This window comes from Liolophura sinensis, chromosome 8, assembly GCF_032854445.1.
Source record: "Liolophura sinensis isolate JHLJ2023 chromosome 8, CUHK_Ljap_v2, whole genome shotgun sequence".
Lineage (NCBI taxonomy): Eukaryota > Metazoa > Mollusca > Polyplacophora > Chitonida > Chitonidae > Liolophura > Liolophura sinensis.
In genome coordinates, this window is record NC_088302.1 from 28019348 (window position 1) to 28047003 (window position 27656).

General features: G+C 39.3%; 1 protein-coding gene across 1 annotated transcript in view; it reads left to right on the forward strand.

Moving 5' to 3' along the window:
* The first annotated feature begins 7478 nt into the window (after positions 1 to 7478).
* The window catches only part of LOC135473377 (leucine-rich repeat serine/threonine-protein kinase 1-like), a 57199-nt gene continuing 37021 nt past the window's right edge, over positions 7479 to 27656 (forward strand). The window contains exons 1-9 of the mRNA XM_064753227.1: positions 7479 to 7575; positions 12869 to 13015; positions 17621 to 17835; positions 18696 to 18897; positions 20181 to 20357; positions 21732 to 21907; positions 22509 to 22732; positions 23400 to 23593; positions 24579 to 24760. Coding sequence (XP_064609297.1) covers positions 13009 to 13015; positions 17621 to 17835; positions 18696 to 18897; positions 20181 to 20357; positions 21732 to 21907; positions 22509 to 22732; positions 23400 to 23593; positions 24579 to 24760 — 1377 coding nt within the window. The 5' untranslated portion in view covers positions 7479 to 7575; positions 12869 to 13008. The remainder of the gene's footprint in view (positions 7576 to 12868; positions 13016 to 17620; positions 17836 to 18695; positions 18898 to 20180; positions 20358 to 21731; positions 21908 to 22508; positions 22733 to 23399; positions 23594 to 24578; positions 24761 to 27656) is intronic.

A 27656-nucleotide genomic window follows, 5' to 3' on the forward strand; every position in this document is an offset into this window, starting at 1 on the left:
GGCGGTACTTTCAATTACCATTATTCTTGTTTGATAGTCAAAAAATCTGATGAAAGGTTTGCTCTGAGACTGTGGTTTTCAGACTTGTAGATCACAGATAAGGAAATGACACGAACGTTTACTTACGTCAGTTATTCTGCCATAACTCAGTGTAATAATGGGCGTAAATAAAAGAAGTACACACCTGAGGATTTGAACTATTGATAAATTTGTATCAACCGAGCTGAAAACCTTGTGCATGTACCGGTCATCTGAATATTCAGCTAATAGCGTACATGAAATATAGACAAAATGTGGACTGCTGAATTTTCTTTGCTCCATAAACAATACAAACCAACCTTTTAAATTGGTCGTATTATGTTATTAACGGAGAGTCCACGATATATTGTCGTTTCTCATGCTTTCTGTAATTTACGCAACGCCTTATGGGTGGTAAAGCTACCATTGCGGTAAAGGCTATCATGTCTTAATTTACTTCTACTTGCCCTATAAACATGTTAGTACCAATCAGGTTGGGCTACCTCAGTGGTACCACGATCATGTCTGACACATGGACTAATAACCAAAAGCGTAAGATTATGTGAGTTGAGGATCGTCCTAAACGCCTATATACATGTATATCCAATGCTCTTTTCCAATCTGTAGCCCAGTGGTACAGAAGTACATTGAGCAAAGTAACAGGTATAAAGCAGCAGGTATACCAAGACCACTCTGGAGCTCTCGCTCGCGTCAGCCTATATGAGGCAGTATTTCACTGGTAACGTGTTACCATTTGTCAATTGCCACACTGTCGTCGTTCCTCTGGTTTTACTCTCCATGCTCTAAGTGTTTCTATTATAACGTCTTTGACCATCTGGTTACTATATACAGGCGTGATCGAACCAGCGCATGTTGGATTCGTTGTGGCATTAGCTAGACTACTTCAACTGCGGGCAGCGTAATGACCCAGGAGCCTCTCACCAATGCGGTCGGTGTGAGTTCAAGTCCAGCTCATGCTGGCTTCCTCTCCGGCCGTAAGTGGGAAGGTCTGCCAGCAACCTGCGGATGGTCGTGGGTTTCCCCCGGGCTGTGCCCGGTTTCCACCCACCATAATGCTGGCCGCCGTCGTATAAGTGAAATATTCTTGAGTACGGCGTAAAACACAAATCAAAAAAAAAAAAAATCAACTGCGGGCTGGGAAAATCATTTAAACAAATCAGGAGGAAAACTAATCTATCAGTTTCAAAGTCTGTATAACATAACACTGTGTTACATTCAACATATTATCCTGTTAGTTTAACACGATCTTCATGTTGAATTAACAGAATATGTGGGCTATATTTAACAGAATATTATGCAGCAATAATGGAGTACATTCCAGCATCACTCACACAACATCTATAGGCCTATAGCCGACTATCAATGTGCGTATAAAGGCCCTTGCCTAGTCTATTTCCGTCTAATATGTGCATTCTATGCGCATGCGTTTTATGCATTTGAATCCATCCATATTATGGATCAGTTTTATCCATTTTTCTCTTGATAGGTTGTACCGTTACGACGCGGGGGGGGGGGGGGGGGCGTGCGTTTTAGTACACGATACCAGGTAATTACCTCAGAGACAACCACTGTCCGTGAAGCCCTAACAGGCGATACTATAGCCAATGGAAATTAGGCCAATAATGAAAGGTTTAAATTTATTTTGTAAATCAGATCAAATACAAGTTTATCCCGCACTGAAGACCTACGACATTTTGCTCACGAGAAGCTATACTATGCCGTTATGAAACATGCACCCACAGAGGCGGACGCGTTTTGCTAGGATTTCTCACGCGTTTCGTGGGTTGTGAGGTTGTTTTACATAATTTTGGATTTAAGCGCATACACACTGCGTGCATGTATATGGATAATTAGCTTAATGAATTTGACGTTGTATGCTAACGAAACAACGTCTAACAGACATCCACAAAACCACTGGTGTTTTCCTATTCGTATTTAGAACCTCCGTAACGTTCCCTACCTGACATTTTCTCAATCAGCAACATCTAGCGTACAGGATCGCACTTTTATTGAACCACAGTTGGTTCCTGTTACGATCATATGAATATACACCACACAGGGGATGTCGGCTGTAGGCCTTACAGCGATAACAAGAAGCATTGTTGACTGCCTTGCCTAGCCTTTGAGAAAGCAGCTATAAACATCCTGACATAAGGTTGTAGGCCTATACCAAAATCTACAGGGTACATGCACCAAGGGACGTCACTTGCAGATCAAACGTTAATCTCATACCAGCCCAAAGTTTTAATTTCCAGTATTTTCATCATAATCATGCACCTGTACACCAAAAATGTCCGGTTGACAGCGAAAAAAGGCTTTACATCCCAAAATGCACCGAATTACATTCGTAATCAGGGTCCTGCGAGCAGATAAAATGCCTCAGATTCTTGTACCTTGTACTTCGTGTAGACTTACCTCCCTTTATTTGTAACTTTTGTAACAAAACACAAGCAGGCGGCAGTCGTTTCTGGTGTAGTTGACGGGGAAGACAGAAAAAGTAAATGACGTTATATACTACGGCTCTCACTTTAGCCTGCGTACATTTTCACGTTCATCATCCGGAATTTCCAGTACGCATGCGCCGGTTGATTGTGAAAGTAAACTGTGTAGTTGGCGTGATACATGTTGCTCAGAAATGTAAATTTATCCTGCTGGGTCGAAACAGAAGTTTTCGTGAGTGAAGAGCCTACCAAGTTAAAAGTATTTTCCTGAGACTTTTAAGAAGCGTGAGTCTTTTCGACCACATGACTTGGGACCTTTTATAGTAGACATGCTGTCCTTGCGGTACTGCTGAAGAGCTCGTGGGAAAAGATCGAGATCTGCACGGGCCACTTTCAGTTTCACAATAGAAACTTTGTAAGTTATATTTCGTAAATTATTCGTGCATGAGGTTGCCTGTAGGTTATAGCGCTAGAAGTCAATTCTGAGAAAAATTGCGAAATATTGATTTACGCAGTTTTGTCGACGAATGAATGAAAACTACAGTACACGTGCGTGTCAATCATTACGGTGCTCTATCGGCTTTAGGATTCCTAGCAATAGTTTGCATCTAAATAGCTCTGACGAGCCGTTTCTTGATCCTAAAGGATAACGGCCCTGATGCCAACAACCTGTCACATAACTGTACCGGCTTTACATGCTGTCTCTCACACATCGAAAAATGTCCGCCCAGCTCTCCGCTTTGGTAGATAGCTTTTATATAGGCCCCTATAGGCAAATATATTGTTCTCTCAACCTATCAGCATAGCTGGACTCTTTGGAAGTTAGATTTTACATAGCACTATCACAGCAGCGCTAAATAGCTAATATTTTGTGTTTTCAACAAATCTACACAGATAGCCTCATTGATAGTTAACTTACACATATCCTTCCACAAAATCTGCACAGCTGATGGTGCGTTTTAGGTGTTCTCTTAGGTGAGAACAAAAAATACACAATACCAGGTAATTACCTTAGACAGCCACCGTCCGTGAAGCCCTAACAGGCTAAACCATAGCCTTAGTCTTACCAGGCCAAAACAACCGAGTTTACACAAATGAAAATTAGGCCAATAATGACAGGTGTTTAAATTTATTTTGTAAATCAGATCAAATACAAGTTTATCCCGCACTGAAGACCTACGACATTTTGCCCACAAGAAGCTGTAATATGCCGTTATGAAACATGCACCCACAGAGGAATACGCCTTTTGCTAGGATTTCTCACGCGTTTCGTGGGTTGTGAGGTTGTTTTATATAATTTTGGATTTAAGCACATACACACAGCGTACATGTATATGGATAATTAGCCTAATGAATTTGACGTTGTATGCTAACGAAACAACGTCTAACAGACATCCACAAAACCACTGGTGTTTTCCTATTCGTATTTAGAACCTCCGTAGCATTCCCTACCTGACATTTTCTGAATCAGCAACCTCTAGCGGAGAGGATCTCACTTTTATTGGACCACAATCGGTTCCTGTTATGATCATATCGAATATATACCACACAGGGGATGTCGGCTCAGGTCCGGGCTATAAGCCTATTAATTTTCCGTAAGCGACAGTGATAACAAGAAGCAGCTACAAACATCTTGACATAGAGTTGTAGGCCTTCATCAAAATCTACAGGGTACATGCACCAAGGGACGTCACTAGCAGATCAAACGTTAATCTCATACCAGCCCAAAGTTTTAATTTCCAGTATTTTCATCATAATCATGCACCTGTACACCAAAAATGTCCGGTTGACAGCGAAAAAAGGCTTTACGTCCCAAAATGCACCGAATTACATTCGTAATCAGGGTCCTGCGAGCAGATAAAATGCCTCAGATTCTTGTACCCTGTACTTCGTGTAGACTTACCTCCCTTTATTTGTAACTTTTGTTGAGATTTGAGGCGGCCCAAGCAGGCAGGCCGTGTTTCCGCAAAACGCAAGCAGACCGCAGTCGTTTCTGGTGTAAATAACGGGAAAGACAGAAAAAGTAAATGACGTTATATACTACGGCTCTCACTTCAGCCTGCGTACATTTTCACGTTCATCATCCGGAATTTCCAGTACGCATGCGCCGGTTGATTGTGAAAGTAAACTGTATAGTTGGCGTGATACATGTTGCTCAGAAATGTAAATTTATCCTGCTGGGTCGAAACAGAAGTTTTCGTGAGTGAAGAGCCTACCAAGTTAAAAGTATTTTCCTGAGACTTTTAAGAAGCGTGAGTCTTTTCGACCACATGACTTGGGACCTTTTATAGTAGACATGCTGTCCTTGCGGTACTGCTGAAGAGCTCGTGGGAAAAGATCGAGATCTGCACGGGCCACTTTCAGTTTCACAATAGAAACTTTGTAAGTTATATTTCGTAAATTATTCGTGCATGAGGTTGCCTGTAGGTTATAGCGCTAGAAGTCAATTCTGAGAAAAATTGCGAAATATTGATTTACGCAGTTTTGTCGACGAATGAATGAAAACTACAGTACACGTGCATGTCAATCATTACGGTGCTCTATCGGCTTTTACGATTCCTAGCAATAGTTTGCATCTAAATAGCTCTGACGAGCCGTTTCTTGATCCTAAAGGATAACGGCCCTGATGCCAACAACCTGTCACATAACTGTACCGGCTTTACATGCTGTCTGTCACACATCGAAAAATGTCCGCCAGCTCTCCGCTTTGGTAGATAGCTTTTATATAGGCCCCTATAGGCAAATATATTGTTCTCTCAACCTATCAGCATAGCTGGACTCTTTGGAAGTTAGATTTTACATAGCACTATCACAGCAGCGCTAAATAGCTAATATTTTGTGTTTTCAACAAATCTACACAGATAGCCTCATTGATAGTTAACTTACACATATCCTTCCACAAAATCTGCACAGATGATGGTGCGTTTTAGGTGTTCTCTTAGTTGAGAACAAAAAATACACGATACCAGGTAATTACCTTAGACAGCCACTGTCCGTGAAGCCCTAACAGGCTAAACCATAGCCTTAGTCTTACCAGCCAAAACAACCGAGTTTACAAAAAAGAAAATTAGGCCAATAATGACAGGTGTTTAAATTTATTTTGTAAATCAGATTTTAGCCTGCGTACATTTTCACGTTCATCATCCGGAATTTCCAGTACGCATGCGTTGGTTGATTGTGAAAGTAAACTGTGTAGTTGGCGTGATACATGTTGCTCAGAAATGTAAATTTATCCTGCTGGGTCGAAACAGAAGTTTTCGTGAGTGAAGAGCCTACCAAGTTAAAAGTATTTTCCTGAGACTTTTAAGAAACGTGAGTCTTTTCGACCACATGACTTGGGACCTTTTATAGTAGACATGCTGTCCTTGCGGTACTGCTGAAGAGCTCGTGGGAACAGATCGAGATCTGCACGGGCCACTTTCAGTTTCACAATAGAAACTTTGTAAGTTATATTTCGTAAATTATTCGTGCATGAGGTTGCCTGTAGGTTATAGCGCTAGAAGTCAATTCTGAGAAAAATTGCGAAATATTGATTTACGCAGTTTTTGTCGACGAATGAATGAAAACTACAGTACACGTGCGTGTCAATCATTACGGTGCTCTATCGGCTTTTAGGATTCTTAGCAATAGTTTGCATCTAAATAGCTCTGACGAGCCGTTTCTTGATCCTAAAGGATAACGGCCCTGATGCCAACAACCTGTCACATAACTGTACCGGCTTTACATGCTGTCTCTCACACATCGAAAAATGTCCGCCTAGCTCTCCGCTTTGGTAGATAGCTTTTATATAGGCCCCTATAGGCAAATATATTGTTCTCTCAACCTATCAGCATAGCTGGACTCTTTGGAAGTTAGATTTTACATAGCACTATCACAGCAGCGCTAAATAGCTAATATTTTGTCCTTTCAACAAATCTGCACAGATAGCCTCATCGATAGTTAACTTACACATATCCTTCCACAAATCTGCACAGCTGATGGTGCGTTTTAGGTGTTCTCTTAGTTGAGAAAAAAAATACACGATACCAGGTAATTACCTTAGACAACCACTGTCCGTGAAGCCCTAACAGGCTAAACCATAGCCTTAGTCTTACCAGGCCAAAACAACCGAGTTTACACAAATGAAAATTAGGCCAATAATGACAGGTGTTTAAATTTATTTTTGTAAATCAGATCAAATACAAGTTTATCCCGCACTGAAGACCTACGACATTTTGCCTCACGAGAAGCTGTAATATGCCGTTATGAAATATGCACCCACTGAGGAATACGCCTTTTGCTAGGATTTCTCACGCGTTTCGTGGGTTGTGAGGTTGTTTTACATAATTTTGGATTTAAGCGCATACACACAGCATGCATGTATAGGCCTATGGATAATTAGCCTAATGAATTTGACGTATGCTAATAAAACAACGTCTAACAGACATCCACAAAAAAACTGGTGTTTTCCTATTCGCATTTAGAACCATAATCATGCACCTGTACACCAAAAATGTCCGGTTGACAGCGAAAAAAGGCTTTACATCCCAAAATGCACCGAATTACGTTCGTAATCAGGGTCCTGCGAGCAGATAAAATGCCTCAGATTCTTGTACCCTGTACTTCGCGTAGACTTACCTCCCTTTATTTGTAACTTTTGTCGAGATTTGAGGCGGCCCAAGCAGGCAGGCCTTGTTTCCGCAAAACGCAAGCAGGCCGCAGTCGTTTCTGGTGTAATTAACGGGGAAGACAGAAAAAGTAAATGACGTTATATACTACGGCTCTCACCTCAGCCTACGTACATTTTCACGTTCATCATCCGGAATTTCCAGTACGCATGCGCCTGTTGATTATGAAAGTAAACTGTGTAGTTGGCGTGACACATGTTGCTCAGAAATGTAAGTTTATCCTGCTGGGTCGAAAACAGAAGTTTTCTTGATTGAAGAGCCTACCAAGTTAAAAGTATTTTCCTAGACTTTTAAGAAGCGTGAGTCTTTTCGACCACATGACTTGGACCTTTTATAGTAGACATGCTGTCCTTGCGGTACTGCTGAAGAGCTCGTGGGAAAAGATCGAGATCTGCACGGGCCACTTTCAGTTTCACAATAGAAACTTTGTAAGTTATATTTCGTAAGTTATTCGTGCATGAGGTTGTCTGTTAGTTATAGCGCTAGAAGTCAATTCTGAGAAAAATTGCGAAATATTAATTTGTTGACTTTTATGGCCATTCCTTCCTGAATGAAAACTACAGTACACGTGCGTGTCAATCATTACGGTGCACTATCAGCTTTTAGAATTCCAAGCAATAGTTTGCATCTAAATAGCTCTGACGGGCCTTCTCTTGATCCTAAAGGATAACGGCCCTGATGCCAACAACCTGTCACATAACTGTACCGGCTTTACATGCTGTCTCTCACACATCGAAAAATGTCCGCCCAGCTCTCCGCTTTGGTAGATAGCTTTTATATAGGCCCCTATAGGCAAATATATTGTTCTCTCAACCTATCAGCATAGCTGGACTCATCGGAGGTTATGATGCCACCTACAATAGCAGCTCTTAATGGCAAATGTTTTGTCCTTTGACCAAAACTGTACAGATGGCTTCTTTGATAGTTTGCTTGTACATAGCGTTAGTATAGCAGCCCAAAGTAGCGAAAATATTACGTTCAGAAAAGCCATAGAGATTGTCCCATTCATGGTTTGGTATTAAATGGTTTTATTATAACTGTACTAATTTCCTGTCCCTAAATTGCACAGACGCGCATCAACAATGCTACTGTCGCGCTAATAACAACTACATAGCAGTAATCATTAGAACAAGATGGGAAAAATAGCAAACTATATATAAATTATTGTCTGGAAAGATAATTAGTGCCATGTTAATCAAATTGGGAGAAAAAAGTTTAGCAGAGAAAAAGCCGATAGTGCACCTATCTCGTGTCAACAACAGCTTGCACCCAGAATGTCACCCATACCATCATAAAGCCAAATATCGTGGCAGCTTAAAGGCATGAATATCATGCGGAATGACACTGATATCACTGTCATGTTAGGAACTGGTAGGTCTACCATGCTACTGTACGAAAAAAAACTACAGTGATATCACATGCCACATAGCCCTGGATGACTCCACGCTTTGCAGGGACTCGCAGAGTCATAGATTGCTCCCATTGATCTCCGATGAAACCATCATAAAATTTGGGAAACCAGTCAATAACTAACCTCCCGGAGCTGTCCAGTTACTCCTTTACAATACTTGTCATCCCAGGGCACCTGACTGTTAAAATCCCACGCTGTCTATCATCCCAAAGGTAGATATACATAGTTGACCAAGTTAACCTTTTCCGCTCATTTGAACCTCACAAAGATGGCTGCCCATCACTGACAACATCCGGGTTTCTGGGACACATATGCCCTTGATGCCCTGCGGCACTAATCATTGTAAAGAAGTAACCGGACAGGCCTGGAAGGTCAGTAATCAACTGTTTTCCAAACTTTTACGATGCTTCACTTAGGGGTGAATGGGAGCAATAAATGACTATGGGAGCACCTGTGAAGTGTACGTGTTGTCATCCAGGACTAATGCCACAATTAGTTTGGTTTCTAGGGTGTGGTGTAGGGTGAAATGATGGGGATATCAGGCTCATTCCAAGTCATATCACTGTCAGTCCATATCTCTGGAGTAGCTTTGGTTTCCAGGGTGTGGTGTAGGATGAAATGATGGGTGATATTGTTGTCATTCAAGTGATATTACTGTGATTTCATATCTTTATAGTGGCTTTGGTTTACAGGGGTGGTGTAGGATGAAATAATGGTGATATCAATGTCATTCCAAGTGATATCACTGTCAGTCCGTGTTTCTTTAGCTGCTTAGGTTTCCAGGATGTTGTGTAGGGTCCATTCCAAGTGATATCACTGTCAGTCCATACCTCTATAGTAGCTTTGGTTTCCAGGGTGTGGTGTATGGTGAAATGATGGGTGATATCAGTGTCATTCCACATGATATCACTGTCATTTCAAATCTCTGTAGTAGCTTTGGTTTCCAGGATGTGGTGTAGGATGGAGTGATGGGTAATATCAGTGTCATTCCATGTGATACCACAGTCAGTCCATCTGATATCACTGTCAGTCCATATCTCTATAGCCACTTAGGTTTCCAGGGTGTGGTGTAGGGTGAAGTGATGGGTGATATCAGTGTCATTTCATGTGATATCACTGTCAGTCCATATCTCTATAGCCATTTAGGTTTCCAGGGTGTGGTGTAGGATGAAGTGATGGGTGATATCAGTGTCATTTCACGTGATATCACTGTCAGTCCATATCTCTATAGCCACTTTGGTTTCCAGGATGTGATATAGAGTTAAATGATGGATGATATCAATGTTATTCCAGTCTCTCTGACCGATGACTCTTTGTGTGCTTTAGTAAGGGAGCAGTCATTGTATAAATGTACTTTTGTCATTGGGCATTGGCTTTTATTCAGATTATTTGTCACTAGGATTTGGTTATCATGAATGATGATTGTCAATTAAGCAACTAGGATTATAATATTGATTAAAGACTGATGATCATGAAATTGCGAATATAAAATTGAGACACCCTGATCATCCTGCCTAAAGGTATGAAGTATTTGACTGTGCAACAACCGTGCTACGTAGTTAAGGCGTTTGTGTTCTTTTCTTTTTTTTAATAATGATAAAATTTGAGTGATGGGTTGTTAACTAGTGCTTATATGGTAATACTCAAAAGATTTAAGTTTTTGTGTAGCCAAGAGCTTTTTTTGGAAAGCATTAAGGAGGGTAACGGGTGAGAGATGTTGATTAAGTGAAATACATATATTATTGAATATGGTGCTGTAATCGTGCATTTAATTAAAATGCAAGGCTGCATCAGCCCTGTACATGTACATATACATTTCACAATATTTTTTGGCTTTTCCAATTTTTCTGTTAATGCATATTTTGTCCTATAAATCCGATATTTTTCTCAGCATTGCTTGTGTACCTATAAAATGTTGATGATTGTGTTCATTCTAACATTAATATACTTGCAGTGTTTATAAGCACTTTTATGAACAGTGTTAGCTCAGCTAAACCAACATAAACCAACATGTATAGTGTCCAGGTTATACTGCAGGGTTAAATCTATAAAAGTGCTTTATATATATATATATATATATAGATACATGCATGTACACGTAGCAATATTGGGAAAAGTCACGAAAGAGTCTTAAATTTCTTTTTCTTTACACATTGACAGGTGAACATGTACATGCATGTACGCTGTTGCATCCTAATAAATATTCATGATGTGAGGGTCATAAGATATATTGTTTTTTTGACATTCCTCTCTGCATCTCAGCTGGATGATTTAATTGAGAAATACCAGTCATCCGATTTTTACTGTCACTTAATTCATTTGGCAGATGTGAGCAGTTATTGTCTGATTTGATCTGTTGAAAAGTTCCATGTATGAATTTTAGTATAAAATATAGTACACTTCCATGCTAGTTTATTGAAATATACAGTTTTAGTCTTAATAATTAAACAAAATGCATTATAGAACATGATGTCAGCAAGGTAATGGATCCCTGTCCACAATCTGTAGTCATCAAACTGCTCTAATTATCGCTGTTAGATCATGCAATTAGCTGAGCTAACACTGTTCAACCACAGAAAACTTGACCATATATGCATACTGCCAGATGTAAGGTTTTACTCTCTTCCTGTGGTGGGAATTGAAACCTATGACCTATTATGAACCATGGCGGGTAAACTGCCACTAGTTTCATGTGACATAGCCAGTGTAAATTGCTACATTTAACAGGAATTGTACATAGCTGAAGCAGCAGTGCGATGAAAGTGACTCATTATTTATCTGGTGATCCTCATTATATCATTAATGAGAGCTATCATTACCATTATTTTTGTGATAGTCGTGATGTGAAATGAATATTGTCAACATTCAAGCATAAACCATACTTTTAACTAGTTTGTCAAGAAGCTGGTGGTTATCTGCTGTGCTGCACTCTTCTTCACCCATTAATTTAGCCGCCATAATCGTACAGTACCCTGTATCACTATAAGCAATTTTTGAGTACATGCCAATTAGTCGTTCAGATGTGATTTATCAAAATTATGACTGCATGAATATGTTACATGTAGGTTGAATGGCAGGCAGTTAACACAGGCGTGAAACCACTAGAATTGGGACCTTCCCTATTGAAACATGAAGCATGTCTGTTCAGTCACCATAGAAAGAACTATTTTGTAGGTAACAGAATGTCAAAAAACATGACATCAGAGTCGCAGAAATGTCGACAGATCTCAAATGAAGACGATGTGTTTTAGCCTAACTAGAATATATACATATTTGACAGAGTTCACAGGTCAAAGCAGTCTATTGTATTTGTAAACCTGAATTCAGACCAGGATTTTTAAATTACCTCCAAATGGATTAAAAAACGTGATAATGTTACAAAGTTTGCAAAATTGAAATCTCCTTTTAGGTCGTCAACTAGCCTATGAGGTCCCACCTAACCACAGCTTAATCCTGAAAACGCGCCTTTTAAACGGGAAATGATTTCAAGGGAGGTAATTTGATGCAGCCGTATTAAAGCCTCATGTGATGTAAATTGGTGCAACTGTATTGAAACCTTCATGCGTGTTTTGTGACCAACTGGGCTAGGCTGTGTAAATAAAAAGACAGATGTAGTTAAGTCACATATGTATGCTTTTTTTAACAATTTTGGTAAATACTCTAATTCACCAAATCTTACAGGTTTAACATTTTTCAAGTGATTCATTTTGCTAGATCCTAACTGATCGAGTCATTCACTGTAATAATAGGGCCACTTAGGATTTTTTGCGGAGTTTGTTAAATTTGTTAAGTTTGTAAATGGCATGAATTGTGTCATTTAAATGTGTATTTGAAAGCAGTTTTACATTCCTTATGTTTTTTGTCCTAGATATTTTGTCGAGGATTACTGGCAGGCATGGAGTAATGTCCCCATCTATCTTACATTGATTCTGGTCATGATGTAATGTCGCACCACAGGCCAACATTGAACAGATCTGTGTACTTACATCTCTCAAATCTTGAGGCAGTCATATTTTAATTTATTACTTCTCCTAGGGTTCAGTCTTATTGTACTTCCTTAATACTATAACACAAGACCCCAGTATTCACTAGACCTGCTTGAACAACTACTCGGTTAAGTATGCTCCCAGCCCAGTGAGGACAGACTTAAAACACAGAGGTCAGAGATGCATGTTCATGTAGCTTTATGGTTATAGCCTGTGTTTATTTCCTGTTGGGTAATGCCCCACATTGTACACCTTTGCATCGGTAAGTGTGTCAGGCCAGCCACTAAGGCCTGTTATGTACATACAGTGTTATTATATCTTCAGCAAAAGTCGGAAAGGCAGTCGTTGAACTAAGAAGAAAGTCAGTGCATTTGACATTTGAAGAGAAGATAAGCTGCACATTTGTATGTGTGTTAGCCTACACAGGGTGAAGTCACAAAGACCAGTTGATACAGATAACAAAGATGGAAGGTGAGTTTAATTGTCTTGTAACAGCCATCATCTACCATTATGATATGTAGATACATTTTAATGCAATATAAAGAAATAAGATACGGAGCTTAATGATAAACTCACTGAGTCTTCAGTTTTACTTTTCCCCACACTCAAGAGCGACATTAAACCTTAATTGCAGGCATATTAATTTTAACTTTATGTATATCCATGTACCACTGGCAGGGGAAATGTAGTGCTTGTACATTATACAGCACATGTAGCTTATCAGCCACACATTCAAAGACCCTGAGCCTGAGTGTACAGTATACATACCCTTTTTCTTCTAATTTTTGGGACACTTGGTCTGCTCATTTTAGCCAATGTAAATGTAGCTGTAGCGGGAATCTTTAGTTTCTTTTTTCTCATTGGATTCTTGGGTCCTCTGTGGCTCAGTGGGTTAGCACGCTAGCACAGTGTAATGATCCAGGAGCCTCTCACCTATGCGGATGGTGTGAGTTCAAGTCCAGCTCATGCTGGCTTCCTCTCTGGCCGTAAGTGGGAAGGTCTGGCAACAACCTGCGGATGGTCGTGGGTTTCCCCCCGGACTGTGCCCTGTTTCCACGTAAAACACCAATCAAATAAATAAATAACTCATTAGATTGTTACACCATCTAATAAACAACATACGAACATCTTTCCTTTTTTTTTCCTTTTTACTAAAAAGCTGGGAAAGAAACATATTCTGCTTTCGATGCTATTAATATCTGTCCCAAAAAATTAATGAGAATTAGGGTATAGTAGCAATAATTGATTAATCTTAATTTCTGAACAGACCAGGGTCCGTTTATCAATTTATCAATCACCTTAATTCATAACTTGCAAGTCCTTAAATGCCTAACTCCAAACAATAAAAACCTCAGCTTGTGATAAGTACATTGTTTTGCAGTGAAGAACCAGTATTCAAACTTTAAATTTTTAGAGCAAAGCATTTATAATGTACCTGTGATTGAATATAAGTCTTAAGACGATTGATAAACACAGGCCCTGATGTTTCACTTTAGGTGGATAACATGAATAATGATTAAAACAAGATTATTGTTGATATCTACATACATACATACATACATGTTAAAGGATATTATAAGGATGTCCTTCCCTGGATATTATGGGAATGCCTTTTACGGACAAAAGTGCTACGGTAATATATACGGTAATATATGGGTGCTACGGTAATATATTTACTGTAAACCACTATTGAATTTATCATACATTAGCCAACATTAATTATTTTTTTGTATTTCACAGCTGAGCATTTAAGTAACACAGTAGAGCTTGATGGTTCACTACTCATTTTCTGAGTAGGATTCAAATAAATATATAAATAAATAAATACTTGAATTGGACCTCAGTGGCTTTTGAAAAGGTGGTTTAATCTAGGCACTCCACTATCTTTCACTCCTAAAACTGGCCCCTGTTATATAAGTGAATTATTCTTAAGCAAGGCATTGAAAGCATCAATCAAATGAATTGTATCAATCAAACACATGTATATATAGATAGATAGGTTCATTGACCCTGCGGCATTGCATTTACCCTGCAGCGTTGCATTTACCCTGCAGCATTGCATTTACCCTGCAGCATTGCATTTACCCTGCCCTATTTTGGGTTCATAATTATGTATAACTTTCAGTAGAGTAATAGGACTTAGTTTAAATACCATAGTATTACATTTCTCGCTATCCTACTTCTGCTGCAGGTTTGGACAGTTGTAGGGACAGCACTATTAGTTGCTTTTTGTATGTATATATGAAAGCCTGTAGCTTCACTTTTCAAACTACATGATGCTTTATCTTGTTTTGTATATAAATTGATGTGTTTTTTTATTGGTCTCTGAAGTACATGTTTCCTTGTTCTCTCTGTGGGCCTTGGGGAAGAATAGTTTCATTGTAAATTGACTGAGCTACCTGTAAATGGTGGTATAAGATGTTGAAGATATTATTATTATTATTATTATTATTATTATAATAATTATTGTAATTATTGTATTCATGTGTGCAAAAGATTAATGGGAGATCTACCCATTTTGGGATGTGTCATCAGGACAGTATAAGATATTAAACCATCCTTAGAAAATATATTGTATTAGTGGTAAAGCTAGTAATAATTAAATTTACTTTGTGTTCAATCAATAACAAGCTTTCTGACCGGTCAATTTTTTGCATTCATACCTTGATGAAGGTAATGAACTGGAGGTAGAGCGTCTGCGGTGGGAATGGTAGATCCAGGCTCAATCCTGGGTCAGGTCACACCCAAGACCTTAAAAAAGAGGAAGTTGTAACTTCCTCGCTTCGCATTCAGCATGAAGGGGATAGTGCAACGACTGGTTGACCCGTATCAGTATATTGGCTAGGGCGTGGCTACTTACTTGCTTTCGGTTAGTCGTCTCAGTGAAGCAGCAATAGGTAAAAGAGTGGTGGAAATCTGTCCTGCAACAAGGAGGCACATTACATATATTCTAAGGACTCCTTCATCGTCATAAGACTGAAAAATTGTTAAGTACGACGTTACACCCTAAGCACTCACTCACTGACTCGAATGTAAAAATTATTTACGCCCCGCTCACTTCTGTCTACTTTTGCTGAAAATAAACTGGGACTTGTTTCACAAAGAGAGCTTATCGTTGCCTGCACCTAACTTTGGTGGGGACCAATACTGTGTGTATTACATCTACATCTCCAAGGAAATTTCGTGAATGTGACACTGCTACGTGCACTTTGTGAAAAATTTGCATTTTGGAGCTTCCGTAGACGGATTTTTAACACAAACATAGTTTCCAAACCACCCATCTTCACTCTGCATAAATATTTGTGCAACTAAATTGATGACAATAAGTGGAAAAATGCCTAGAATATCCAAAATATTGAAACAAAACAAATGAACAAAACCTCTCGCATTTCAACGACTTTCTTTTCTGAAATTCACTGTAGTAACTTTTAAACAAAAGGCTTATAAGTGGCGGTAAATATGGAAGTTTAGAACATTTACAGTGTAGGTAGTACTCCACAAATCAGGAGAAGATAATCACCCTGTTTATTGCTCTGCTGAGCGAGAATGACACCCCGGCACATCTGCCCACAAAGCCACAAACACTGCAAGAACAAGCCCTGGCCAGCCTTGACGCCATCACTCATCTGATCACTCCAAACCTGTCGTCGTCTTCTGTTCAAAACACAACAATTATGCCTCTCCGCTATCAGGTAGCTGCACAGCCAGTAAATCAGCGCATCCTTATGACAGATATAGTCGCTTGTTCATATTTTATGTTATCAGATTTAATTTAATTATACGGTTTGACTGTAATTTTTTTTCAGTTCGTTGGGGTATGAACCAAAAAAATGCTGTACACACTTCTGTATCAACTTCTTTGTGGATTCATACAGTTTGGACAGTGGTTTTTCTTTTTATATCCCAATCAACTGAGAAAAAGCTACAGTAAATCCTTAAATATACAAAAGTATATACATGTACAATCCACATAAATATAGAATCCACAGTTAAGATGAATTTCTCAATCTATGGATGACAGTCCGAGAGATGGTTTACCCCCCAAACTGCCTGTGAATGTTTAACTTCTCAGGGTGAACAGGCTGACAATAGTGTCCGTGACGTCATGCTGTGGATGTATGCTTCCTCGGAAGTATACACAATGTCACTTTCAGGGTAAACTGGGATGAAAAATACCTAATGACACAAAGAGACAATGAGTGAGACAAAGCTCCAAAATAACCTCTCCAGAAAATAGCAAGTGGTGAAACACAAGCTCACAAAGTATTCTGTACAGAAAATGGAGTACAAGTGACGAATGTCGAATGCCGAATGCCGTGAAAGCCGGTATTTCCAAAGCCAGCAAAATCCTCCACAGTTAGTGACAGTAAATGCAACTGCTATCAAATGGACTTGAGTAAATAACTACTCACAAGTGGACTTGAGTGAATGACTGCCCTTAAATGACTGCCCTTAAATGACTGCGAGCTTCACAAGTCTGTCGCTCATATTTATAGACTAACGTAAGAAAACATTTTGGATGGTTTGATCGTAAACAATGTTTACAACACCGATACATATTTCCAGAATGTATACTCTATGTACAATGACACTAAACTCATAAACACCAAAGCTTCGAGAACGTTGGACTGAATTACAGGGCAGGCTGTAACATATACAAATTAGAAAATGTAGGTCAGACAATGACAAGGAAAGAAATAAAAAAATATATAATACAATGTTTAAAGACGAGGTTCATACCAATTTATTTATAAATGAGGCTGGTTTTAACTATAAATAGTTAAAACCAGCCTCACTTGGCACACTTATCATGAGGATGACTTAATTAAAATTGAAATCTAGAAATCGTCAAAATCAATTTCTTTGGAGTTACTTGGCTTATTTATGTTGGGAGCTTCTCACATTTTACAGTGCTGACATATATCAATGGAACACCAAAGTAACCCACTTAACTGATCTGTGGGAAAAGTAGACGTGATATGGAGAGATTTAGTATGGCTACTCCAAAGGTGGTATATGGACAAAACAAAAGTGCCAAGAAATTGTACTACTTTCTTATCTGTCTTCTTTTTTCAGATCTGCTGGACACTTTTGTGGGGACTTTAGAGAATGGTGGGAAAGAGGAGCTTTGGAGTCTGTTAAATTGTTCACTGGAACTTCTCCCATTCTTATTGGAATGTTCTAGTCAACAGGAAGTGTACCTTGTACATAGAGTGTGTTGCCATGACTACGCTGATGTTGTCTACCTGTTGATTCACAATGGTGGAGACCTTAATGAGCTGGACTCAGAGGTAATTATACTTGCGACCAGTGTTTAACAGAGTACATTGCTCGGATAAATTATTTTGATGTGAAGATCTTGTTTTTAATAATCTGTAAGTGTAAGTGAACTTGACTTGGATAAAACTATTTTGACCTACAGATTTTGGTTAACTGTACTAATATTTATATATTTATAAACTTTGCACTTGAATTTATTTATTTATTTATTTGCTTTATGTAACGTAAATAAGGTATACTGGACTGTCATTAAATTTCATGAATATTTATACCATATAACATGCAAGGGTGCTGGTAAACTAGAGTACGTGCTTTGGACAGTTTCAGTGCAGGCTAGACTTGCCTTTCAATTATTATTACCTTTACCATGCAATTTCTGTCCACTTTCCTTCGACCAAAGTACATGTAATTCTTATGTTAATGTATATGTAAGGTTAACTTTCTCTTGCCTGAAAAGAGTTACAAAAATTAGCCACTGTCAGAAATCGTTTCTCTGTGCTATCACGCTTCCAGAGAATTATACCCACACAGAACTGGTGTGATGCAAATGTAAACATAGGTGTCACACGGATACACACGAAAAACTTCCATGCAGGTTTACTCTATTGAAGGTGTTGTACCATGTAGAGATACGTGTTCTGACGGGGTAAAAATTTGTTGAGTTACCTGAAGAGCAAGTCCAGCCTGGGCAGATATAAAACTTGTCCACGGTGATCTGACTGTTATAGGATAGACAAGTAAGACAGCAAGGTTAGGTTGGTGATTGTCTCTCCAAATGAATTTCCAATGGGTTTAATCAGATGCAGGAATTTGTCTGCCTGCATGAAACAGACAAAATATCTTTATGTGTATTGTGCTTTCTTTGTAACAGGAGTTAACTCCCCTGCAGGTAGCCTGTAAATATGGCGCCAAGTCTGTTGTTTGCCTCCTCCTGCACATAGAAGGCTGTGACCTTGACCGTTACACATTCAGCAGTCCCACTTCTCCTCTCTACCTGGCGACTATCAATGGTCACATCAGTGTAGTCGAAGAACTCGTTAACTTTGTAGAAGCGGAATGCAAGAGCATCAAAGGTAAATGTAATGCAGTTCACATGTAGAATGCAAGAGCATCCAAGGTAAATGTCATGCAGTTCATATGCAGAATGCAAGAGCATCCAAGGTAAATGTCATGCAGTTCATATGCAGAATGCAAGAGCATCCAAGGTAAATGTCATGCAGTTCATATGCAGAATGCAAGAGCATCCAAGGTAAATGTGTACAGCTTATATGCAGAATGGAAGAGCATCCAAGGTAAATGTCATGCAGTTCATATGCAGAATGGAAGAGCATCCAAGGTAAATGTCATGCAGTTCATATGCAGAATGGAAGAGCATCCAAGGTAAATGTCATGCAGTTCATATGCAGAATGGAAGAGCATCCAAGGTAAATGTCATGCAGTTCATATGCAGAATGGAAGAGCATCCGAGGTAAATGTCATGCAGTTCATATGCAGAATGCAAGAACATCCAAGGTAAATGTCATGCAGTTCATATGCAGAATGGAAGAGCATCCAAGGTAAATGTCATGCAGTTCATATGCAGAATGGAAGAGCATCCAAGGTAAATGTCATGCAGTTCATATGCAGAATGCAAGAGCATCCAAGGTAAATGTCATGCAGTTCATATGCAGAATGGAAGAGCATCAAAGGTAAATGTGATGAAGTTTGTATAGGTTCACTTTTGCAATTTCTTTCCTACATTGTATGACAAGAGGAGACAAGGAGTGAAGGTTTGTGGAGATCATGATTGTCATTACACTTGACTTACTCACTCAACTTGCTTTTTAAAGAAATAGTGTTGATACCTATCACATAATTATCAGTATCTAACTGAGGGTAAGGAAAGGACCTCCCAGTATCAAGGTTTGGTGTCATATCTTTGAGAGGATGCTATGATGAGGTTAACCCCTGAAAATCATGGCTTTTGAATTGTTCATCCACAGCTGACCGTGGTTATTTTGTCATATACAATAACCAGAAAACTTCACAATTATTAATGTTAATACCCAGAAGACTCTCACCAATGCAGTTGCTGTGAGTTCAAGTCCAGCTCATGCTGGCTTTCTCTCTGGCCGTAAGTGGGAAAGCCAGCCAGCATTCTGCGGACGGTCTTGGTTTTTCCTAGGGATCTGCCCGGTTTCCTCCCACCATAATGCTAGCCGCCGTTGTATAAGTGAAATATTCTTGAGTGTGGAGTAAAACACCAGTCAGATAAAATAAATAAATAATTTAATGTTAATAATATTATTAATATAAATAAAGAAATAATCAAATTTGTGACACTGAATTAATAGTAAGTCAGTCTTTTCAATTACAGAGAAGATATATGAGGGAGAAGTGCTGAGTTTGTTGTTCTACGCTGCCTGCCTTAGTGGCACGTTGGAGATGGTGGAGTTTTGGTTCAGGTTTAAACCAGATGTGAACTCACCAGTGCAGATGGTAACACAACTGACAAACTGTGAAAACCTCACCCCATTGCAAGCAGCCTGTGAAGGTATCTATAGAACAATAGTAAATTAAGTTAACTGGTCTAGTGCAGATATTGTCATTTTTAAATCTGCATGTGACTAATTTTACTTGCATCCTTCAAAATTTGGGGGGGGAGGGTGGGAGTGGGGGTAGGGCCTGTCAGTGGGGAATGTTATTTTTATTCTGGCTAATGAAAAAGATGTGGATTTAAAGAAATTGAATGATACAATGAAATGCTTTGGTTTTATTTCATAATATGCAGATCATCGTGTGTAATAACGTATAACAGTCGAAAACAAATTTTTCAACTTTCAATAGGGGAATAAAAATGGCTTGAATATACAGTTTTCTTAAGGCCCTAGGGGTCAGTCCAGAAATTAAGTAGCTTGCAGCGGTGATGTCAATGATTATTCCACTTGAAACATAACTCTGGTGGAGAGACTGAATGGGTCTGGCCAAATGGGGGCAGGAGTGTGATTAACAGACTGAATGGGTCTGGCCAAATGGGGGCAGGAGTGTGATTAACAGACTGAATGGGTCTGGCCAAATGGGGGCAGGAGTGTGATTAACAGACTGAATGGGTCTGGCCAAATGGGGGCAGGAGTGTGATTAACAGACTGAATGGGTCTGGCCAGATGGGGGCAGGAGTGTGATTAACAGACTGAATGGGTCTGGCCAAATGGGGGCAGGAGTGTGATTAACAGACTGAATGGGTCTGGCCAAATGGGGGCAGGAGTGTGATTAACAGACTGAATGGGTCTGGCCAAATGGGGGCAGGAGTGTGATTAACAGACTGAATGGGTCTGGCCAAATGGGGGCAGGAGTGTGATTAACAGACTGAATGGGTCTGGCCAAATGGGGGCAGGAGTGTGATTAACAGACTGAATGGGGGCAGGGGGTAGGTGTGCAAAAGGGGCGCTAAGCTGGCCCGAAGAAGCCATGTAGTATATGTTCTGAGCAAGATAAACGATGACGTAATTTCCCCAAAAGTCTGACCGTTGACGGAAAATATGCACAATATAGAGGGGTGCTTAACAGGTATAAAAATACATCCAAAATGAAATTTTTTGAACCAAAATTCCAAGGCATAATTTTCTTGATTTTCCACAGAAACACAATCTTTGTTTTGGAGTTCCTTTTGATGTATTCCTTAACATTGATTGAAAAATGAAAAAAGAAATTACATCAAAAGCCCAATAAAAATTACAGATACTTTGTTCGGACCCTTGTTCAGACGCTCTGTGGGATTAACACAAACAGATATATTTTTATTGATGGCCTATCATTACATGTGAACATTTTTAAAAGTTTTTTTGGTGTAAAACTGCATTTATGTCAGCTTCTTAGGCATGTCTTAGGAGTTGATTTTCAGCAATGGTTACATGTTTTTTTCTTGTAGCAGACTGTATGGAAATCATCATGTTTCTACTAGAAAAAGGAGCCAGAATTCAGGCGGCAATTGTTGACAATTACCCAGATACTGTGCTCGCAGGTCTTAAGGATGGGATCATAACTGATCAAGTTTTGTACAGGAAAGGTGGCCAGGATGGGCGGTTTGGAGCATCTGAGATTAAGGTATAAGGTTTTTTCATATTTATCATGGAAATTTCAAACCTCTGTGTGCTGTGTGTAAAAAAAAATACATTTTAAGGAGTCAAAATGTCTCCTGCTTTTTGAATAGGGTAGGGTAGAGCAATTTTCCTATCTTAAAACACATATTTGTGTTTACCCTAATTTTTTAACCGCCTGTGCATTCAATATTTCAAAACATTCTGAGAAAACTGTGGGTTGTAGAGAAAAAATAATTTGCATAGTTTTATGAAGCTTTGCATCTTTAATGACACAAACAAATTGTTTTAATGACACAGAAAAATTTTTTAGCATCATTAATTATTATATGATTCTTATTTATTATTATTATCATAATAATTGTATGAATAAATTCCCTGAAAAAATGAGGTTAGTGGTTGAAAAGGTTGAAGATTTACAGTGTTCAACACTTCCAGGAAAATATTACTATTTTTAGATCATTTGACAACCAAACCCACCAAAGAACATAATTCAGAAGATAAATTTAACCCTGCTTCTTGAGCGCTCCAGAGCACCTTGCTACTAAACTCTTACAGAATATGATAATGGGGCAGAAAAGGTCAGCTTTGTTTCCTATGTCATACAGGTTATGCTGAGCTTGGAGAGACGTTTACTGTACAAACTTCACCCAGCCTGGTTTGAACCACATGTGCATTGTTTAGCCAGAGTAGATGTCTCACACAATTGTCTGAAAGTTCTACCCAGTTGTCTCCCTTGGCAACTCCCTAAACTGGAGTACTTAAATGTGTCAAACAACAATCTTCATGAATTCCCAGCCGCTCCCAAAAATAGCAATCTGGACAGTTTAGGGTAAGACATCTTAAGTTACTCGGACCAATTCCACAAAGACATTTCTGACTTTAATAAAAATTTGAAATACAATCTTAAAGCTTATTTTTCGGTTTTGTAAGTAAAATTTTGTCCACCTTATCAGTGCTATCTTAAGTCAAATGTATCGAAATTTCAACTTTCAAGACCAAAAACTGAGCGTTTTGGAAATGTCTTAAATAGGAGTAATACAAATGCATGAGAACATGCATGTGGTAAATTAACGTGTATTGTTTTTGAAAAAATTTGTAAAACATTTGTAAAAAAAATGTTACATGTATGTACTGCAAAATATTCCATTAAATATACTTCCTGGCCAATTTATAATCATATTGGTTGATTGATTGCATGAACTAAAATTAACAGTGGATAATGCTGAGTTTTGTAAATATTCTTAATTCCATTGTAGGATGTGTGATTAGGTGTTATAACTTGTTTAACTTTACAGTTTGATTTTATCTGGACATTTGGTTACTACTACAGCTGTAGCTCTTTTGCTCTATCATGATTCTTGTTTCACCTAATTCTTATTGCTCACATGCATATGTGAGTTTTTATGTGCGTGAAAATTTGTCTGTAAAAATGGTCTTGAGTGATATCAATGTTTTCTGAAAAAATCCACCTCATCTCTGCCTCTTAAACCTTTCAGGATTTCAGAAATGAATTTATCAAAGAACAAACTCCTGCAGCTTCCACAGGATATATTTAAACTACCGTCCTTAAAAAAACTAGATGTGCATCACAATTTTATCCAGTTTCTGTATAGAAGCACAAACACAGACTACGAGCTGATGTCACCCAGTGAGAGACACAAACATTTCAAGGCCAAGCAGACAGAGTCAGGTACGATCTTGTAGCTAGCCTGTGTATAACCCGCAAGGGTAAGTAACACAAGTAGCTTTGTATTTTATATCTTCTGCTGTCCTCCTTATAAAGTTGTACGCAGTTCATTACACTTATAAATTTAATTCTTAGCACCTAATCCTGAGATCTGACCAACATACATGCAAACTAAATCATCCATGTGATCCTGGACCAAAATTCTGCCATATGATCCACTTGAAATCCTGTCCTAAGATCCACAGACAAAATCCTGTCCTATATAATCCACAGACAAAATGCTGTTCTATGATCCACAGACAAAACCCTATCTTATGTGATCCACAAACCTATGCGATCCACAGGCAAAACTGTGTCCCGTGATCCACAGACAAAATTCTGTACTATGATCCACGGACAAAATCCTGTCGTGCATGTCCATGCATGATCCACAGATAAAATTTTATTCTGGGATCCACAGACAAAATCCTGCCCTGAGATCCACAACAAAACCTTATCCTATGATGCAAAGACAAAATCATGTCTTAAATGAGCCATAGACAGTATCCTACTATATGATCCACAGACACAAAATCCTGTCCTATATGATCCACAAACACAATTCTGTCCTATGTGATCCACAGACAGAATTCTTTCTATGATCCACAGGCAAAATCCTATCCTACATGTACATGTATGATCCAAAATAGTATTCTGTGATCCACAGAAGAAATTGATCCTGTCCTAGGATCTGCAGACAAAATCCTATCATTTGGGCTACAGGAAATGTCCTGTTCTGTCATCCACAAGTCAAATCTTGTCACATAATCCACAGACAAAATTCTATCATATGAACCATGTATGATTCACACACAAAGTACTGTTATCATCCACAAAAGGAACCTTCAGTCTCTCAGTGCAAGCCCAGTCTGTAGCGAAAGGACTTGTATGATTTTCAGCCCTTGTTGTCCTTCTGTCTTTTAAATTCTTAATATACATTTTCTTTCAGGAAATCCTGCAACACAGATTTGCAGGAGCTGGAAGTGTTCAAACTTGAGTGTCTTGAATGTCTCGCACAATGACCTTGAGCTATTGTCAGATGACCTTCTCGCTGCGTGTACTAGCTTGACGAAGCTTATTGCCAACAACAACAAACTCCACAAGTTTCCCAGCCCCTGGGCATGTGAACTGGTCAGTGCCTGACATAATATTATTACATGGTTTTAGTGTGATGGTTTAGCATCAGATAAATTTTTGTAGTCTGTATTACCTGGTGTGGTCTGCCTGTATTTCAAGCCTGTGTTACATCAAGATGATCACAACTGACTTGCCACAGCTGGCTACTGGACTACAGATTACCTTGCGGATAATAGAGTGAGGGTGAACAGGTCTGTACAAGATGCCAGAATCATAGGTAGCCAGACAACAGGCTACAGGATTTGAAACAGATAATAGTACAGACTGCCTGACCACAGGCTGCCATTGACTTCTGGTTTTTAGACTAGAGGCTACCCTAGATTACAGACAGTAGGTACAGACTACATGCTGCCCTAAACAGTACACACTGACCCAGACTACAGGCTGCCAGTTTTCAAGCTGTCAGACTACACGCTGCCCTAGACAACAGGCTACCAGACTAAATGGCTGCCAGACCACATTCCACCCCACAAACTACAGGCTACCAGACAGCAGACTGCCCTAAACAAGAGGCTGTCAGACTACATTGTGGCCAAGACTGCAGGCTAATAGACAAAAGGCTGCCAGACTATATGATGCCTTAGACTATGGCATACCAGACTAAACAATAGGCTGACAGACTTAAAGCTGTTGAACTACAGACTGTCATAGACTACAGCCTTCCCTGGACTGCAGACTGTCGTAGGCTACAGCCTTCCCTGGACTACAGACTGTCGTAGACTACAGCCTTCCCTGGACTACAGACTGTCATAGACTACAGCCTTCCCTGGACTACAGACTGTCGTAGACTACAGCCTTCCCTGGACTACAGACTGTCGTAGACTACAGCCTTCCCTGGACTACAGATTGTCATAGACTACAGCCTTCCCTACAGCCTTCCCTGGACTACAGACTGTCGTAGACTACAGCCTTCCCTGGACTACAGACTGTCGTAGACTACAACCTTCCCTGGACTACAGACTGTCGTAGACTTAGCTCCACGTAGCTCTAACACTACGGGGCACAGCTACACAATGATCGATTGGATTTGCCTGAAGTAGTGCCAAAGATCTGTCTACACGCACCTCAGGCACTATTCTCCTGTCTCCTGCGAAAGTACAGGCCATCATAAATACTTAGGAGATTGCCAACATAGAAGATTATCGCCCCATGTTGAAGTGAAAACGACATCATGTTCATTGCCGTTCTCTTTTCTGCACTTCAGGTTGCACTATGTCACGTGACTTCGGAATTTGAGCCAAAACCAAACTAACACCAATACATCCAGTATGTGACTCATATTATTAGTGAGCTAGAAGTCTACTTTATTTAGCCAAAAGCCTTTCTCTCTTCTTTCAAAAGTTTCTCCACAGTTGAGGCAACATGACTGTCAGCGTATGTATTGGTGTTGTGTGAGTTTTGGTTCAGATTTGGAAGTCACATGACATTGTTATACGCCCCACAAACATAAGTGCTAGCAGACAAAGACGGAGAACCACCATTAATGTGGCATCTTTTTCGTCTTGACATGGGGCGATGATCCTCTAGGCTGATAATGTTTGAAGGAATTTAGGTGAGCTATAGTCCACCGAAATTGTAGCATGCATATTTGTGTTGGCCTGTACTTTCGCAGGAGACGTTGACAGAACTCTGGCTCTACTCCAGGCAAATGAAATGGATCATTGTGTAGCTGTACCCAGCAGTGATACCGAAGGTGTAACGCTATGTGGAACTACCCTAGACTACAGGCTACGAGACTGCCCTAGACTTCATACTGCACTAGACTACAGAGCCCTCTGTCGCAAAACTTCGTGAATCAATTTTCGTAAAGTCTTTTTCAACAAAAGTTACAAGAAATATAAGTTTTGTGAAAGTTGTCCTCAGGCTGCCAAACTGCAAACGGCCTGACTTCAATATGCCAGACTACAAGCTGCCCCAGATTACAGGCTGTCAGACTACATGTACATGAGCAGACTGCCAAACTACAGCTGGCCAGACTACATGAGACTGCCAGACAACAGGGTTATTTACTTTCGACGAACGGTATATACATGTAAGTAGCCAGTGATAGTTGAGATGTCATCGGCTTGATCAAACACAGGCTTATGGTTGTACTTATTAACATATATATTTGTACTTTTTTCTATAACCCCTGTATTTGTAAATTTAGTTTGTTTCCATTGTGTTTTTAGCTTGCCTGTATGAAGTAAGGCAAGGTGTGGTGAGAGGGGAGAAAAGTGGTAGTGACGGTGTTGGTGTCTGGTTAAGCTTTTTTTCTTAGCTCCTGTATAATGGGCTCTCATACATGGATTAAAGGTTAAGCTTTTTCTTTTAGCTCCTGTATAATGGACTGTCATACATGGGTTGGAGGTTAAGCTTTTTCTTTTAGCTACTGTACATGTATAGTGGGCTCTCATTCTTTGATTAAAGGTTGAGCTTTTTTGTTTTGCTCTCTCATCTAAGGTATGGTGTGTAAATGCACATACTCGGATGGAAGGTTAAGCTTTTTTTGTAACTCTTGTACATGTTATCATACATGGATTGAAGGTTAAGCTTTTTCTTTTAGCTTCTGTACATGTATAGTGGGCTCTTATTCTTTGATTGAAGGTTGAGCTTTATTGTTTTGCTCTCTCATCTAAGGTATGGTGTGTAAATGCACATACTCGGGTGGAAGGTTAAGCTTTTTTTTAAACTCTTGTACATGCTATCATACATGGATTGAAGGTTAAGTTCTTTTTTTGCTCTCTGTCTAAGGTATTGTGTGTAAATGCACATTCTCAGATGGTAGGTTAAGCTTTTATTAGCTCCTGTAAAATGGCAATTATACATGGATTCAGTATACAGGGATAGAAAGTTATGTTTTGTTTGTGTTCTTTTTTATATTTCTCTTTGTCTGTGTACCTCTTCAAAG